This window comes from Electrophorus electricus, chromosome 11 (genome assembly GCF_013358815.1).
Source record: "Electrophorus electricus isolate fEleEle1 chromosome 11, fEleEle1.pri, whole genome shotgun sequence".
Lineage (NCBI taxonomy): Eukaryota > Metazoa > Chordata > Actinopteri > Gymnotiformes > Gymnotidae > Electrophorus > Electrophorus electricus.
In genome coordinates this window covers 8,050,022-8,069,235 of record NC_049545.1, presented here as the reverse complement: position 1 = coordinate 8,069,235, position 19,214 = coordinate 8,050,022, and the positions used below count along the sequence as shown (strand labels likewise).

The window sequence follows — 19,214 nt, the reverse complement described above, 5'->3', positions numbered from 1 at the left end:
TGACAGTCACTGTGGTGAAAAACTATCACACTCACTTGGACTCAGTTATATTTTTTTCAGGACTGGCAAAAAGTCAAGATACTTTGCGACTGATTAATAAAATTAAAGTTGAAAGAGTAACACTAGAATCAAAGAGCTTGTTTTTTAACTTTATTTCCAATTTAACCTTTTATACAAGATCCCTGCCATATTTTCAGTACTGGAAGTTGATTGGTTTATATTTAATACCTAATGGTAAAAAACACGAAGCAGAGTCAAGTAAAGAGGGAAAAGTGAACCATTGAAATAAATACCTTCTCAGAATGAATCATGTCTTGAGTGGTGAAACCTATACTGTTTCCTTTAATGAAGTGCTTTGGCCTTGTTAAATAACAAACCTGATCGGACTCATGTGGGCCTTGGCACAATAGACTATTATACAGCAATTCTTCACTTTCTTGAATTTTTGGATGAATTCTGATACAAAGTAAGAAGTAAGAAAACTTGCCAACAGTACATGTATTAGAGGCGATATTATCCTGTTACTGTGAATTATGAAATTTTACTGAAAGGCTAACAAATTGAGAAATAAGACTGATGCATTAATCCAATAATTCTAATTATAAATAAGAGAAAGAGAAAAAGTACTTTACCATTTTGGAACACTATTTACACCTGCCTCATCATATTTGGAATATGCTAAAATAATTCAGGTTTTGGAATGACCAGATGTCTCCACACCTAAGCCTTACCAGTCTGAGGTAATTTCACAACATTCAAAATTTCTGTAGAGCTAAACAAGTTGGAAGATCATGATGACTCCTTAAATGACAAGTTCACGTTTTGGATTCCATAAATTTATCAGTGATGTCAGCTACATAACTGTCACAAATGGCCACCCTCCTGGCGTCCATGCTTTCATGGTTTCCCTGTCATTTGTTTTCCTGCACTCCCTGTTTCCGCTCCCCTAGAACAGTGGAAGGTTTCTTCCGGCTGTTAACTGTTCAGTTTACTACAACCTCGCCAGACCTGCCTTCTGTAGCTACTTTCCTCTCAGCCACCCAGCCAGTCCCTGCTTCCTGTGGGGAGAACATAGCCCAACCAGTCACTATCTCCGGCGTGGTGGTCACCACCCAGCCAGAGCCAGCCCCCGATGCGAGAGAAGCCGCCTGGCCAAAAACCCATCCTCAGCGTGAGAGATGATGCCACCCCAGCCAGATCCGGTCCCCGGCGCAAGAGATGACGCCGCCCGGCCAGCTCCGGTCCCCGGCATGGGAGATGACGGCATCAGTTCTGTACCTGTTCCAGTCCCTGGTGCAGGAGATGCTGCCAGTCCCACTCCAGTCCCCGGCGCGAGAGATGCCACCGCCCGTCCGGCTCTGGTCCCCGGCGCGAGAAAAGATGCCACCGCCCGGCCAGCTCAGGTCCCCGGCGCGAGAGATGACTCTGTCAGTTCTGTTTCTGTTGCTGTGCCCAGCTTAGCGGATGCCGTCATCATGAATGTGCCGGTTCAGTTCCCAGCGGGAGAGACGCCATTCTTTCTGAGCCTTTTCCAGTTCCCAGCACGAAAGACGCCACTCGTCCTGATCCAGGTCCTGTTCCTGGCGCGAGAGACGCCATTCATACTGATCCTGTTCCAGTTCCCGGTGTGAGAGACGCCATTCCTGCTGAGCCTGTTCCAGTTCCCAGCTTGAGAGACGCCATTTGTACCTAGCCTGTTCCAGTTCCCGGTGCAAGAGATCTTGCCCATAATGAGCCAGTTCCCGGCACAAGAGACGGCACCCATCATGAGCCTGTTTCGGGCACAAAAGAAGCCACCCGGCCCAATCCAGTTCCTGTTCCCAGTGCGGAGGATGCCACCCAGCCCAACCAAGTCCTGGTCCCTGGTGCCGTTCATCCTTAGCCTGTTCCCAGCCTAGTGGTGGCCTCCTGGCCTATCCTTTCCACTCAAGAGGTCTCTCAATCTGTTCTTGTTCCCTGTGTCAGGTCTGTGCCTGTAAGTGCACCCCTGGATCTCCCTGCAGCACTGCTGACTGCCATAGCCATGCCGCCGGACCCTGCAGCGCCACTGAGCAGCGCAGCTGTGCCTCCGGTACCTCCTGGACCCGCTGCTGCTGAACGCCTTAGCTGCACCTCCGGACCTCCCTGCAACGCAGCTGACAGCCACAGCCATGTCTCCAGACCTCTTAGACTCGCCGCTGAACACTGCAGTCACGTACCAGGTCTGTCTTCGTGGTCGCTCCTCGAGACTCCCCTGTGGCCCCTGAAGCTGCTACAGGTGTGCCTCCAAAGACATTTGGGACTCCCTCAGCCATGCCTCATGGTGAGCCAGTGACCCTTGAGGGCCCTTGAGGGCCCTCCATCAACCTCCCGGACCCATACAAACTCTTTGTTTATACCAGTCCCCTGAGGCTGCTGCGCCAGCCCCCAATACTGCTCCCTTGTCTACCTCTGTATCATCTGTTCCTGTTTTGCCTGATTCTGTTGCTGGTTTTGTCTGTGTTCCTGTCTGTAGATCCATGCCTGTTTATGTCAACCTAGTGAGATCCGTTACCTTGCTGTGTGGCATTAGTGTTTCCTTGCCCGTCCCAGTACCTGTATCCGTGCCAATTGTGTACTTGTTCCTGTTCCTGTGTCGGTCATCTGTCTTACCTCTGTCTTTGCTTTTGCTTCTGTCCCTGTTTCCACATCTGTGTCCACTACCAGCATGTCCCCTCTCCTCTCCTCTCCTCTCCTGACTCTACACCCACCTCTTGTTCCAGCTGCATTACTAGTCAGCCGGCTTCTCCCCTTCCTACTTCTGTCCCTAGGTCTGCCCTGACTCCTGTGCTGGCCCAGGGTTTAGCATGGAATCCCGTATGTGCCCCAGGCCCTGCCACTAAGCCTGGCTATAGTCCTGCCCCTGGTCCTATCCCTTCTTTGGTTACTCCATGCATTTCCCCATATGCTTCCAGTACAGTCTTGTCATCCCTAGCTCCACCATTTGGTCCAGTCTCTGCCTCATGTGGCACGTTCACTCCTGCTCTCTGCCTTCCCTGAACTCCTGCCACTGTTCCAATGCCCGTTTTTGGTTCTGGTCCTGTTCCCTCGGTTTCCATCCATTCCATTTCCCCAGTTTCTGTATCCATCCCCGTGTCTGCTCCTGTAGGTCATCTGTTCGAGTGCCTGCTCTTCGTCATGTCCCATGTTTTATCCCTGATTCTGGCCTGTCTGTTCCTGTGTCTAGTCTGGTTCCTGTCCCGGCTCCTTGTCTTGTCCATTCTGTTTCTGTCGGTGGCTCATCCTAATCCTGTTTCATTTTGCGCGCTCCAGTGTTGCACACATTGGGGAGGGTTCTGTCATGAATGGCCACCCTCCTGGCATCCCTGTTGTCATGGTTTCCCTTCGTTTGTTTTCCTGCACTCCCTGGTTCCACTCCTTCGTTTTCACCGCTCCTGGTCTGTTTCTTCATTCCAGTCTGTGTTTTGGTTATCCTTGTTCCCATGTTCACCTGAATCTGTTCTGTGCCTGGTTGTCTTGATTATTTAAGCCCTGTGTTTTGTCCTCTAGGTTGTTGGTTATTTTGTTAAGTCACGTGCCTGCTGTCATGTCTATGTTATGCTCCCTATACTGTCATCACCATTGCTTAGTTTGTGTATCATTTTGCCTCAGTGTTTTCTCCTGGCCTCGGTTTGTTCTAACCTCAGTGTTTGTATTACCCATGTTAATAAACCACCCCCTGCACATGCATTTGGCCTCGCACTTGCTCCGATAGGAAACGTTACAATAACACACTCAAAAAATGTATCTTGCCCTTCTGGCAACAGTCAGAGCTAAGTTCAACACACTACCATTCCCCATTTTAACCTGTGCCAATAAGGTTAACAACCCTTGACTGCCTGGTAAGATAACAAAAAAAAAAAAGAAAAAAGAAAAATGGGAGAACAAGAGAAAAGAATAAAAAGAGAGAGTATATAAAGTCATGACCCTAGACAGCAACTCTCCCATCGGTGATCCAAAATAACATATCTTTCTGAATAACTTCTCTAAGATACCATGGAAGCCACTGGCTGCCTGCATGGAGCATATACTTCAATGTGAACATTCCTTTTTATTTTAGTTCATTTCTCACTGCCTGGTCTGCTTTTGGTACTGTGGTATCGTATGCAGCTGGATTATTAAACAGAACTAGAAGATTTATTAAACATTTCTGCTATAAATTTGCTACTGCTAGCCAGTGGTAAAAAACATCAAGAAAAGTGTGAGAAAGGTCACATCTATAAGTAGAACCATACCGTAGTGTAGGCCTCAGAGATACATCATTTTTATAGACTCTTTATTTAAATATGACTACCTGAAACTAAACAAAGACCTTGCACCTCTATAATCTTATTTCTTTGCCACTTATCTGTAATGATATATGTGCAGAAAATGATATATGTGCATGTGTATGTATTTTACATACAAACAATTAACACAATGTTACACCAGCTGCCAGTCACAAAGATATTATATACTGCACATGGACAATAAAATACTGAAATTGGACGTCATTTTAAAAATATACTAGTTTTGTTAGGTGAATACGTGAAGAAGGCTTTTTCCAAACATGAAATATCTGCTTAAAACTGAACTCAGAACTATGATGAAATATTATGCAATATCCTTCTCATCCCATGAGTCCACAGCATTGTCCATTAGGAAGCCTGACCATGAGAGGCCTGATGGGCTGTCCCTGTAATAGTCACATGAGGCAATGTGATGAATTTTAATGTAATATTCTAAGATGAAAAAACAAACACATCCTGAAAGTGCTGGTCAGAATGCACTAGTTAAGATTGAATGAAGGCTTGAGTGACATTACACCTCTCAGGCATCACAAGTTTTACTCTCCTTCATCCCCCACCCCCCTTCACATTTAGCAGGTTGTCAGTTTCACAAAATACATTGAAACATATGATCAGTAGGTTGCACCAAGAAGAGCACTTGTATGTTTTTAAAACGAAAACGGAGCAAGAGACAATATAAATAATGAATAAAACAATGTTAAACTTTAATTTAAAAATATACTATAGATTAATGTTTACTGTTGCCAGAATACACTATGAATAATCATTTAATCATTTAATCATACAGATTGCATCAATGAGACACTTTTCCCACTTAAAGAAATCTGAAATTTATTTACATTTTGATTTAATTCCAGTTCAATTGAATACCCCAATGCCAAGTAAATACCTAAATGAGCTTTACCTGCATGCAAAGCAAGAACACCTTATCCCTATTACAAAGATTTATTATCCATGCATAATGATCCACTGCATGAGAGAAAAGGCCTGTCAAAGCATCCCTCATCCTCATGTCTGACCATGCATGCAGAGATGCATCATTGTAGTTTTAAATGCATTGCGAGAAGGGGTGACTGATCACATGTGCCCTGACAGTTCTATGAATATTCAAGGATGCTCAGTCTCACACACCCACAGCTCTGCTCAGCACAAGCGATACATACAGCACGCTCACACTCCTAACACATCACAGGTATCACACTGATTTAGGTTTGTCATGTGAGAATTTGAGACTGCTAAGCACTACAGAAACGTAAGCAATACTAGCAGGCCTATTTTTGTCAAGCAATTTCAGCAACCTAATGCAGTTGCTGCAGTCACGAACATAGGCACATTCAAGCTAGTTAGCTACATAATATTGGGTGAAGAGGAATATATACTCAACATCCACGTTTTTAGAAACACCCTTGTTCCCACCCTTACTTTTGTTAGGTACACCTATAGTATCTTATATGTGTATATTTGTAGGTGTACAATATCCCTTCTGTTGGAATGCACAAGTTATCATCTACCCTCTTCCCATTCATCACATTTACATTTATGGCATAATTAGATGCTCTTATCAAGAGCAACCTACAAAAAAAGTGCTTTTGTTGTCTACTCAAAGCATCATTAGCTAGCTTTTCTAACCTTACAAATAGGATAGAGCCCCAAAACTCTCTTCAGTTGGCATTTGAAGACAGGGAGAACAGCCAGTGGAAGTTCATTCCTCAACTGTTCAAAGATGCATGGATTCAAATATTCAACAGAGTAGTGGAGTGATGTGAACATTTAGGAGTGTTGAAGACCAGCCATTGTTAGTTGCAAGAGCCTGATGGCACACATAGGATGATCCACCAAGAATGAGTTGCAGTAGTCAAGCCTGGAGATGACAAGACACTGAATAAACACCTAGGTGGCCTCCCTAATGTAAAAAGGCTGAATGTTCCATATGTTGAAGATAAGAAACCTGCATGACTGAGTCAAGCTTGTGACATGATCTGAGAATGACAGCTGGTCATCCACAATTACATCAAGGTTTCATGCATTTTTCAGATGGAGTGATCAATGAGTTCTCAAAAGAGATGGCAAGATTCCTGTGCGGCCCAGTTTCTCCAGGTATCAGTAGCATGTTGCTCTTGCTGGGATTCAGCTTTAGGTGAATGGGCTGCCAAACATAATGAGATGCTGGTCAAACATGCTGAGATGCAGATAGAAAGTTTCATGTCAGAATGTGGAAAGGACATGAATAGTTGGGTATTATTGGTATAGCAATGGTAAGAGAATACATGGGAGGAGATTGCATCAAAGTGTAAAGGTAGGATATGCTTTCCATGCTGAGGTAGTGCTTCCTAGGACTGACAGGGGAATTTTGAACACAGAAGAGAGGTCTATAAAAATCAGGACCAGTGACAGTCTCGCCACATCAAGCTTCTCCTTCACTGCAAGTAATGCAATTTTGGTAGTGTGTGCTGGTTTGAAGCCAGACTGAATAGGGTTCTGGAGCTGGTTATGAATGAGGAAGAGAGACAGAGACAAAGGAGAGGAGAGATACTGATCATAGGTTGATGTTGGTGCTGGCTAGTGGATTTCTTTAGTATAGATACCACCCTAGCAGTCTTGAAATGGCAATGGCCTGTTACCTGATGAGAGATGTTTATGATGAGAGCGATGGAGGAGCAGGTCCTGGGAGACTCGACAGAAGCAATGATTTGGTCCAGCAGGAAGGTATCTGAACTGCTGAATGTCAGGAGCTGTAGGATTTAATCTGTAGAGAGAGAAGAGAAACATGTTGGAAGTCTAAGGAGGATAAGGACTGGTAGAAGGAATGGAGATATGAGAAAAAGACTGATGGATCCTGTTATCTTTCTACTGAAAGGTGTCAAAATCCTCCGAGGTTAGAGAGGTGGATGGAAGGGGAGGGTGTGGGTTTCAGAAGGTAAAAAATGGCAAAAGGTTTGTATTGATTAGATGCAGGTTCTTCCAGTTTCTCTTTGCAGAATAAAGCCTTTGCAGCTGTAACTTCTGATGACTACTAGGAAATAAAGAAACTGGAAAGAGTGAAGATCAGAATCTAGTTGTGATTTTCTCCACCTTCTCTCTGTCTTAGTTCCCTCTGGTTACAGTGCAGATCAGCCATAAAGCAGGTGGGGAAGATCTGGATGGCCTGCAGTAGAGAGGAGACTGAAGGTTAGGTGAAGAAGAGATTAAAGAGAGGAAGTTATCTATACCAGTTTCCAAGGAGAGAGAGGAAAAGGAGTCCTGGTGTAGAAAGGAAGTTATGACAACTGAAGGAAGGGAGAAAGGAGAAATGGAGTGAATGTTCCAATGCGTTATGAGGAATGTGTTGGTATGATCTGGACAGGGAGAGAAGACAGCAGGAGAGTGATAGATAAAAAAAATATGAAAGGTGAAGGGGGGTCACCATGATATCCAGTGCTGAGGCAGGCCTGCTGAAGATCGAGACCCATTGTTGCCTGCTCTGTGCATCAGAGTAGATAGGTTGAGGTCAAAAGAAGAGATGAGTGGAAGAAGGCAAGATGACTACAGCTTGTCTGATGGGAGTTTGAAATCACCAAGGAGAACAATGGGTGATCCATCAAAAGGGAAGACAATCAGAAGAATGTCATGCTCATCTATGAAGATTCCTAGAGGAGACCAATATATGACAACGGTATGAAATTTACTGGGAAAGGATGCAGGAGCATTCCGTGACAAAGGACAAATCTATAATCAGTAATACTAATACAGTTCAAGGTCAAAGAGTCAGAGAAGTAAACAGAGGTGAGGTGAATGTGGGAGGAAAAGAACTTTGTGCCAGAGCTTTGTTCAGCCTCTATAGAGAGGATAACCTGGAACAGAAAGCTACAGGTTATATCTGTGACATCTGCTGGTGGGCTTTACTGTGGTATTGTTTATAACAGTGATAGGCATGGGTTACAGAAAACTAAGATGGCATGGTCTGGGATTCCTTGTCTGGACGTGGAGGATGCCATGTAGTATTGTGCAAAAATGGTTCTTGTTCTCACAGTGGTGGGTGATGGGATGAGCCTTTATGGTCCTGGTGGTAATGGAAATACTCTTGATAGTGAGGTTCCCAAGTCCTCTCTTTGTTATTGTAATGGTGAGCAAGTGGAGAGAGGATGCAAATGCTGAGTAGAGTGACTTAGGGGCAAATTCATAATCAGTAATACTACATTGCTTCAAGATCATATAGCCAGAGAAGTTAGACAGAGAAAGTTAGCATACATATTGAATACATATTAAACACAAGGAACATCATTTGAAAGCTATAACACAGAGTTAATTATCTAAACTGGGAATATACACCACACAAAGGCAAGGAAAACAAGTAATCAGAACAATGACAAACTAGAAAACACAAGGTTTAAATACACAAGGTAATTACAAGACAATGAAGAACACCTGTAGTCAATACAGGGCTCAAACAAGACCAAAACTGAAACCAAAACAAAGCACACATGCAAGGTGTTGCCATGGGGATGAAGACGCTAGAGCGGGAAAAGTGACAATTATGGTCTCTTGCAGGAGCAAAAGCACAATGGTATGTCCCTTTCAAACAAACTCTTTTACATAAAAAAGCAATCATTTCCCACCTGCAGCCTTGCTGCAAAACAAAGGCAAGGTTCAAAGTTTCATGAAACCAGACAGGAGGAAGTTCTTCTTAGGTGCATTCATCACTAATTAGAGCAGCACTACTGGCCTGATGATTTATGGCACCTACAGAGCAAACTCTCATTATAATGTTGCTGCCAGTCAGAGGCCTGCACACAGGATGGCAGTGCTGACTCTTGTCTCCACTGGTGTATTGTGGCCAGAGGCTGCCCTGCTCTATCCCACATTTATCAATATTTAGGGTTTCTAAATACAGCTTCAATCTTATTCAAGTCACAGCAGAAAATTTTATTACTGACTAAGAGCAGTTCCCTTTTCTACAGTTTTGCCTGGTTCTAACTGCATTCACTATAACAGATTTTAATTGCCTCTTTCTGTTTTAATTCTGTTTAAGTGAATAGCAGCATTAAGACTGTAATAGCACTCAAAAAGATTCAATAATTATTAAATATTATCAGAGCTATTAGTCTACAGATGCCCAATTTAATGATAATAATTTCCTTTATGATAATGCGTTGAAGATAAGGTATACGTTTGTCTTCCATGGTGATAGAGGAATATGCAAATAAGATTATAAAACTATTAAGACTACTTAAATGACACAATCACATCAAACAGTAAAATTGTGTGTAATTAAAATGACAAATCTCAAACTCCATGCATTTTGGGGGAGAGGGGCAAGAATCTATATAAATCAACAGAGTGGGTTGGGCAAGGACAATAAATGTTCTCTCCTTGCAAACATGCAGCTGAGAGCAGAGATATGGGAATAAATCAGCAGCAGTATATGTTTGGTCCTGCCTGCATGGTTCACATACTTACAGCTGTGGTCTTTTGTATTGTTTCACTGTATTGTATATCAAACAACATACTGAAGTCACTTTAAACATTCAGGCAATCTGAGCTCAGATGTGCAGTATATGGAAACATGGAATGTGAATTATAATGACAAAAGTCTCGTAGTGGTGGTATGGATGTCAGATCGCAGTAGGGTGAAGAGACTGAGAGGAGGATCATCCACAATGCTGGTGGCCATGCAAATGAAGCACTTGTGGCAGGAGGTATTGATGGTGGGTAGAGAGATTGATGATCTCAACTGTTTTTACAATCTGCCATAGGAGTTCGCTGTCTGAGACCATGTAGTTTCCATACCAGGCTGTGATATAACTGGTCAGGATGATCTTTATAGTTCCCTTACAAAACATTGTGTAGATAGGAGGAGGAAGTGAAAGCACAGCTAGGTTTTCTTTGCTAAGGTGGAGTTCAGTATCCAGGGAGCCTTTGCCAGCTTATTGTTCTTCACTTTAAATCATGAGTACAAAGTGTTTAGTGTGTCTGGGAGTGAGACATCTACACTACAGATATGACTTTACCTGAATATCCTTCCATTTACACCATGCATCTCTGGTGTCAAGTGAATGTGCATAGATTTTTGTATAGTCTTTGCATAGTTGCAGTTTTCCTCTATAAGGATGAGTTAGCTCTTGCTGTGGAAATGGCTGCCTCATTACGTGAAAGCTGTATCCTAGTTATATGATGTAAGCTCTCCTCTATATCATGAGTTACATTTAAAAAAATCAAGCTTGGAAAGCTGTGTCCATTTTATGGAGAAAAATGTTTTTGTTATAATGTGCACATAATTTATAAGGCGTAGTTTGCTTGTTGGTAAAGTGATATTCAAGGCATGATGTGCTATAGACTTGAATACAACCAGAACATATAATCTGAATTGCCAGATTGGTTAACCAATCATACTGATAAGTTTAATAATAAGGACTGATATATAATTAATAAGGGTGAGAGTAAATAAATAACAACTTCCTGCCTAAGCCCCACCCATAAAAATTGGTTTAGCTACTTCTCATCTTGACAAAGCTTATGACAGGATTTCTTGCAGAATCTGCTCTGCCATCTAAACAGAGCTTTAGTTTTTAGTTCTGGTGGTGCCTCTGACTAAGGCATTAATCATTGGTATTATCTTCTATTATTAATATTAGCTTGGTTCTGCTTTGTTCCTGGTCTCAGTTATTGACAGAGTTCCTCTCTATAGTAACTAATAATGAGTTTGATGTTTAAAAAAGAAGAAAAACAGGTAGTCACCCTGTTCCAGTTTCTTATTGTCTGTGTCCACTGTCTCCCTTTGAGTCTCTGGTAACTGATGGTTCCTGCTGGTAACTCACTAGTATTAGTTGTTTTTTTTGTTTTTTTTTTCTGGAGGCCTAGTCCTTCTGTCTAGGCCTCATTTCATTTACCATGTTACAACAAGCCTGCAGTTAGCTATGCCCAGTTTGTGGCATAGCTGGTAGTACGTTTATCTTTACTGCTTTTCCAGTCAGGTTTAAATCTGACTCCAGACCAGTCTCATGTTCCAGGATATATGAACAGGAGGGAAAACATCACAAATCATTAAGCCATGTTGTGCTTAGCGACAAAACCAAGTAGTCAACCGTTGCATGTAAATTGTTTAAATTTTGCTTTTTAAATTTTGAAAAGAGCTAATATTTTTCTTTAAACAACTATTTAATAGGACATTTCAATGCTGATAATTTCACATTTATTAAGATTAGATTGCAATTTGTTGTCGCAAAATGTAAATTTTCAAGATCCTAACAAATAAATAATATTTTTATTGTTAATAGTTAATTTTATTGAGCACTGAATTCCAGTGAGACAAATTATTGCTGGTCAATGTTGAGTCTTCGACAAAATTAGCATTTTTCAACTATTTAATGTTACTTTTAAATGACCATTTTTGCTTGCATTGAATTGTAAGGAGAACTTCACAGGAAGTAGGACACCAGCAACTTACTTATTGCTTGGAGCTATATTACAATTAGGGAGGCTTAAAATGGGAACAGCTGGTAATGTGCTGCTGTGTACATATATTCACCTGCAAAATATTTTTTGTTATTGCTGTTCAATGGATAAAAAGCATCCCTGCATCCACATAGCCTAAAGAAAAATTACAGCTCACATAATGTTAAATTGCAGTTCTGTTAGTAAAGTATAAAATGCTATTAAATCAATGGTATGGGATAATATATCTTTAAACAAGAAACATCTCAAAACAATAGTTATATTCTTTTTTTTCTGATTCACAATGCATTCTTTACTGTGTAGTACAAAGAGACTGGGTTTTCTGGAGTTCTGGGGACCACAGTGAAAAGTGATAAACACAAGTCTGAATGTGATGCATATTGTGTTAATGGACTGATCTGATACAGATTTTAGCAGAAAGGTGCCAGGATATATCTACACACAAAGTGATGATGGTTTTCAGGTTAATAAAGCCCTAAGGATTTTGTTACAGAGGTTTTCATGGTGAAGGCAGGACTTAAGGGATTTAATGTGAATTTATAGTGACAAAATAAGGTAAGCCATTCTTATCCAAGGCTCATGTGTAGCTGGTCCCCTGCCGGACTGGAAGGCTCCAGGATTCTTTCATGAGGATCCTTTTAGCATTCGGAAATTCTTCATGCCATTTATTCTGACAGCTTTTTCTAGCAACAAAAAAGTGGTTGCATTAAAGGGGTTAATGGGGTCCTTTTCCACAATACACATGCTGATGGAACATTTTTCCTCAGAATACCTCCTCTGCAAAACTGCCAACTGTTTATAATCAGGGACAGCCCTCTGTTCGGGTTCTTTTAAGTGGCTTTCAACTTCATTCTTTCTTTGCATTCTTACTAAAGGTCTCCTTAGAAATAGCCATGAGACTGTAGCAAGCATGTGCTAGATAATTTTCATGTTTCGCTACTTCTGCATCTACTTATAGCTAGCAGCACAAAAGTGTGTCCAAAAGCACAAGGCCTACATTCCAGAGGCCTGTCTATAGCACCAGGTTTATTTTTCTGCTGGATCAAGATTCCTGTTATGATAACTCTGTGTCTGGCAGCACATGCTTAGAAAGATCACACAACAGCAATAAACATTAACTAAAGATGCATCTATATGAAAGGGTTGTTTTTGCTACTTAGTGCAGATAACGTCAGAACATAGATGCATGCTACACCTCTGACTACACAGTTGCCTGTTTACACTTACTGCAGAGCTGTACCTATGTTACCAATGCTTTTTGGTAAGTGTTGTGTATTGTCTTGTTCTAAGTATATATTTCCAACTGTCTCATTCAAGAACTATCTACTATCAAAATATACAAGACTACCATCATTGTATTATCTTACTTTGCACTTAATATCCTTTGTTTCCATTTCCATTTATTATTATGCTTGTCTGAGCCTGGTCCTGTCAAGGTTTATTCTTTATGGCTTAACCATGTTTCCCCTGACACTGCCACCCTTGGCTTACTCATTACTGTCACGAGTGGCCCCTCCTAATGTCTGTCACCTTGGCATCCCTTTCTAATGTCCTTGTTTTCTTCCTGGTTTCTTTTCCATGTGCTTCCTTGCTTCCTCAGTTGTATGTGCTTCTTAGCCTGTTTGTGTAGTTTGTGTTCCTCATTGTACCCCATTTCCCTGTTCTGTTATTATGTGTTTTTGTATTGCCAGACTCTCTGTGTTGGCTCTCTGATTTTGACCATGATTCTGGATTTGCCCTTAATACATCTCACTCCTCTCAGCATTTGTGTCCGCCTCACAATTGCTCCACATTACAATTAGAAGGAAAGATCTGCTTGCTGTTAAGATGCATCAAGACTGTAGCCCTTATTCATTAAAGCTGCATAGAATCAAATCTCATCCTAGAATAAGTGCAAACAAATTTCATAGACAGTTTATTTATCAGGTTTGGCATATTTGAATGATAAACTTATGTCTGGTTGGAGTGTGTGTAAATTTGAGCATAATTGTCACGATTGGCTACCCTTCTAGTGTCCCTGTCTCATATTATTGTTACACTTTTTCCATTCTCATTCCAGTCCTAGTTTTTTTTTCCACTGTTTTCATGATTTGCACCTGTGTCTTGTATAGTGTTTATTAGTTCATGTATTTAAACCCAGTCTTGTGGTCTGTGGGTTTGCTGTTCACTGTAAGTAGGTTGTATGTAAGCCACTAAATATATGTCTAGCCTCCGTGCATGTGAATTGAACCTCGTTTGTTAGTCCTAGTTGTTCATGTTTCCTAGCTTCTTTGTTATAACCTGCAGCCCCTGTTTGTCTTTGTGTGTTTTTGTTTAGTTTATCATGTATTCTCAGTCTCACCATATTGGTAAATTGATCCTGTACTGTTACACCAATGCTGACTCTGAATTTGCCCATAATCTCGCTCTTCTCCACACTTATGTCCGTCTCCTAACTGCTCACCATTACAATAATAGTTTAACAGCCTTAGAATTGCTTGGTTAGTGGTTAGATAAATACAATTGTTATTCAAATATCATCACTGATATCAGTAATGTCGTTACAAAATAGGAAATAATAATACACAGGAATCCTTCCCCTAAAATGGCATACAATTCAGTTTGATTAGTCAGCATGTATAGTTAATTGCATGTATATGTAATTGTCAGCTGGATTTTGCAGACCTGGACCTTTATAGTCAATCCTTCCACTAAGCATAAATCGACAAGCACCTCTAATTCTGATTTGTAAATCTCTGGATTTATTTCCTTCTTTTCATTTTTCCTCCAATTTGAGTGAGTGTAATCTGCTTATTGCTTTACTTTTGTTGAATTACTAGCATTACACATGCATGAATTAGGAGGTGTTTAATGAAAATAGTATGAATATGACAGAATTTCAGAGTGTTACCTTTGCCAATGATGTGTAAATTAAACACCAGTGTGCCAGCACCCAGTGTGAAGCTGATTTGTTAATTATGCTCAAATCATGTTGTGTAACACTGTTGGCTGTTGTGTAACAGTTTCATAAATCAGACCTGAGGTAGTATGTCATTCAGGCAACCAAATTTGTGACTGATTTTACACAACTTTGATGAAGTTAAATATAATGCATTTTTAAAAGCACTATATAAATCAAATTAAATTAATTCAATATTATATATGAGACCTCTTTTGATTACATTTAGGTTAATTAGCAAAATAGGACATGAAACATAGATGTTGCTTCAGTATAGTTAAACTACTTTTATGTAGCCTACTTAGTGGTGTAGCCTGAAAACTTATTGCTTAGCTAACTACATTTTTTTAAGTAGCTTGAACAAAACTGCAAATAATGCATTAAATAAAAGCAGGATAATGCACTGTGAACCTAAATCAGACCCAATAGAAAATAAACTAAAATTTCTGTTTCACTCTGAATCAAGCTAGACAAAGACTAGAGCCCTATAGTAAATGCATCCAACTAACAACTGCTATCTAGTCAAAATCAGGACACTTATAAAAGAGGCCAATAAAAGCTGACACACATGTATAGGGGCAAAGCCTATTAAGAGCAATTATAAGTCACATTAACCCCTCAAGCCTTGAAAAAGGTTCATACGCCGACAACGGTGATCTGGGTTAAAGCCTTCACCCTGGTTGTAGAAAGAACACTGGACTATTTAAGAGCTTTGATAGTGTGGTGAATAGTCCAACCTTTTTATACCTTCAGATGCACAACCATTTTAAAGCTTCAGGTGCAATTTTGAATAAAATTACTCAAACTAAGCTTTAGTAGATGCTAGCACACCACACATTCCATCACAATACTGTCTCACTTTTTGATATTTGGTTCATGCTGCCTCAGGCTCCTCAACACCTCTGGTGTCTGGCCTGAGGCATGCCAGCTTCTTCATCCCTCTGCACTATAGTTGCTGCAGCCTCCAATGACTCTGTCCCTCTTACTCTTATTACATTTCCACCAATAGCATACTGTGGTGTCCAGGATAGTGTTGCTGCCCCTCCTCCAACCTCGCTCCCATTACATATTGTTTCAGAGAGTGCTAGAAAGAAAACTTGGTTGGGACCCCAGAGAGCATGTGGCAGCAGTGCTGTTATGTGTCTCAGAGACTGCTCCCACTGGGTGAGTGACACTGTCCACTGGGCTACCTACATTTTAGTAAGGGAGGCTCTATTAGGGATCCTGCACCTTGCAACAGTTTCCTAGAAGACTTCAGCATTTTCCCATTTTCTTTTAAGTCATAGTTGTAATCGTGAGAGGTTAGGAGGCAAATGCGGAAAAGAGGCAGACTTATTATGGGCAAATCCAGAATTGTAATCATTGGAACAGTCCAGGGTCATAGAATCAATACATAAAGCACGGGAATACATGAATAAACCAAACGAAACAAAGCACGATAAAAAAGGGGAAGCAGGCTATAACAAAAACACAAGCAATGATAAGAACAAATAACCAAGACTAGAGACAACAAACAGGTAGAGAAAACATGAGGCTTGTAAACAGACATAGGCTAGGATTAACACACAGAGGCTAGTATTTACCACAATGACCAGCAAACACACAGGCAGCAAGGCAGGGTTTACATACACATACTAATAAGCTTTAACAAGACACAGGTGCTACAAAAGTATATTATGTATAGTGTGGAAAAGTTGTACCAAAAAAGTAGATCCCATCTATGTTGCCAAACTACTGCTGGATACTGAAGTGTTTTGTTCCTGAGGCCAAGAATAGGCAAAATATGTACATTGTAAATTTTAAAAGTAGGTATGTTCATATTTTAAGCCTAACAAAAGCCTTATTTATGAATAAGTAATACATCATTAATGTAAATTTTAATTGCCCTGTAACTTAAAAAGCACATATGATAGAAAAATTCTAATTAAGCATAACATGTCTATAAAAAGGTCCACCTATTTTAGTTTGGTAAGCAAAAAAAAAAAACAATTGAATTTTGTTTTCCAATGTTTTTTGGCACATTGTATTAACCATGTTATTTCTCTTTTCCTGACTGTGATGAACAAAGAAAAAAAAAAACAACAACAATATACTAAATGGCATTTTGACCTACAATGTATTGCCTGGTATTTTACTCATGATGATGTCATTCTAAAATGCAGGTAAGTTAAGGTATTGCTTTGAAGTTGACATACAGAGTTTGCATTCTAAAGTTTTTAGAATTTATGATTTATTTACATTAAGTTTATCTATTGATGCCTTGTTGTTACTCAGATATTCAAATGAGTGACGTGTTGTCACACCTAACACTGGGAAACCACCAGAAATTAAATTAGTAAGAACTTATCAGGAATGTCCTGTTAAAGCTTACATACATAGCTTACCATTCTCTCTATAAAAACAATGAAATAAGAAATATGAAGATAAGAAAGATGTAAAAATACTTGTGCAGGCCCTTAAACATCTGTAACAGCTGCAACAGAGCAACAAACATGCCATCATATGCTGTAGGACTGCTGTGCACTGAAAGAACAAACCAAGGTCAGTTCTTTATATTAGGACCATGAAACATGGGCTTCACATGTATAGAATTCAACCTAGTACACCATGTTAAATAGATTTATATCCAATCATTTCTTTAAAACCCACATTTTCTTTACATTTTAGATTAATCAAGGACAACCTTATAAATGAATGCATACATTGCTGTGCACTGAAAAGTAAAAAGAAATCAAAACTTTAAACTAATTTGAAAAAAGACAGAAGAAAAAGTGTCTAGTGTCCTCTAGTGGCCAAATTTCAAAATTATATATGAATGTTCTTCCTTGAAGGCAATTTAAAAATCAATTGCTCTGAGACTATGCTAATATATAGACCAATTTCCTGTTTATGGACAAAGCATGGATTGTGGAAAATATTGTTTATAATCATACTACTAGGATCAGTTCAGGTTGTTATTTGTGGAATATGACCACACTGGTGTGATTAAAATGTCAGAATACTTTTATTTATTTATTTATACTTTTGATTTAGCTTGTCACATTAGTGGGGTGGAATATGTAGAAGGTAAACCAGAATTATATGGTTGATTTTGTAAATTATCAACCCCATCATAGTATCAGAGTCAAACCTCCCTACCATAATTAATAGCATCAGAGATTAATCTAGCTACCAAATGTTTAAACTATCAACATGCCATGGCCTATATTTATGGATGCCATTTGTCAGTCAGTCATGACATGCACATCTAATACAGACATATGATCAAACCACTGTAAAACAACATTTACATGCCTGTACAGGTTATTAATAGTTCGATGTGTTCACATATTTTAAACAGATAAACATCCATTGCACACCACTTTTCCTACATATATTAACACCATAATATCTAAAGCACTTAGATATTGAGTAGTCTTCTGTCTCTTACTGCTTGTCATGATTGGTCACTCCTTAGCATCTTCATTGTCATGTTTTCCCTGTCTCTTGTTTTTCTTTACTTCCTTGTTGTGGTTCCCTTCTTTAGTTTAGTTTTCTCTGCCCCTCATGAGTTGCACCAGTGTCTTGTTAAATTTCATTGTATGTGTATTTAAACCCTGCCTTGTTCCCTGTGTTTTGCTGGTCATTGTGTTAAGCCTAGCCTCTGTTTATAATTCAGCCTTGTGTTTTCTCTGCCTGTTTTGTGATCTTTAGTGTTTGTTCTTATCGTTACTTATATCATTGTTCTAGCCTGCTCCCTTTTTGTCATTGTGTGCTTGCTTTTGTTTGTTTAAGATGTATTCCCAGGCTCTACATGTTGGCTTTATGACCCTGGACCATGACTATGAATCTGATTATGGATTTACCCTTAATAAATCTTGCTTTTCTCAGCGTATAGTGTTTGCCTTGTGATTGCTCCATGTTACACTGCTGAGAAAATCTTTTCACTTGAGAAGCAGTAGAAATGGTTTAAAAGAAGCAAAATGTTTTAAATAATATAAAGTTGGCAACCCTTTAGTTAGTTTCAAAAGAAATATCACCACATACATATTGGGAACAAAAGCAGTGTTTTGTGACATTCAGCCATAGTTGTTGATCTCATTTATTTAACAGCTATTAATAAAAAAGCAACTACTGAGACAATGTTTATCAAGATAGTGTATCTTTGTTAAAAAAAAACAGTATTCAACCTTTCTCTTTACACAATGATGATACAAATATGTCAGATTAGATTTAATAAGGTCATTTTAAATAAGGTTTCACTGTTGGCACTATGCATTCTAGTAGGAAGAATTTTCCTGGAATCCACCAAACCCAGATTAATTTGCCAGACTACCAGACACTGATGCATTAGTCATCACTTTAGAGTACATATTTTTACTGCTCCAGAGTCAACTGGCAGCATCTTTACACCATTCCAACCAGTGCTTGGTATTGTGTATAGTGCTCTTATGTTTGCATGCAGTTGCTCATGGAAAACCTATTTCATGCTAAAGTTAATGCTAAATCTACACTACAGGGTCAAAAGTACACCAGGAATCTCCAGATGCACAATTATT

At 39.8% G+C, this 19,214-nt stretch overlaps 1 protein-coding gene across 1 annotated transcript in view; it reads right to left on the bottom strand.

Moving 5' to 3' along the window:
• Positions 1-19,214, bottom strand: part of marveld1 (MARVEL domain containing 1) — a 34,810-nt gene that overhangs the window by 9,847 nt on the left and 5,749 nt on the right. The window contains exon 2 of the mRNA XM_027025210.2: positions 6,929-7,053. Within this exon, the coding sequence (XP_026881011.1) occupies positions 6,929-7,053 (125 nt within the window). The remainder of the gene's footprint in view (positions 1-6,928; positions 7,054-19,214) is intronic.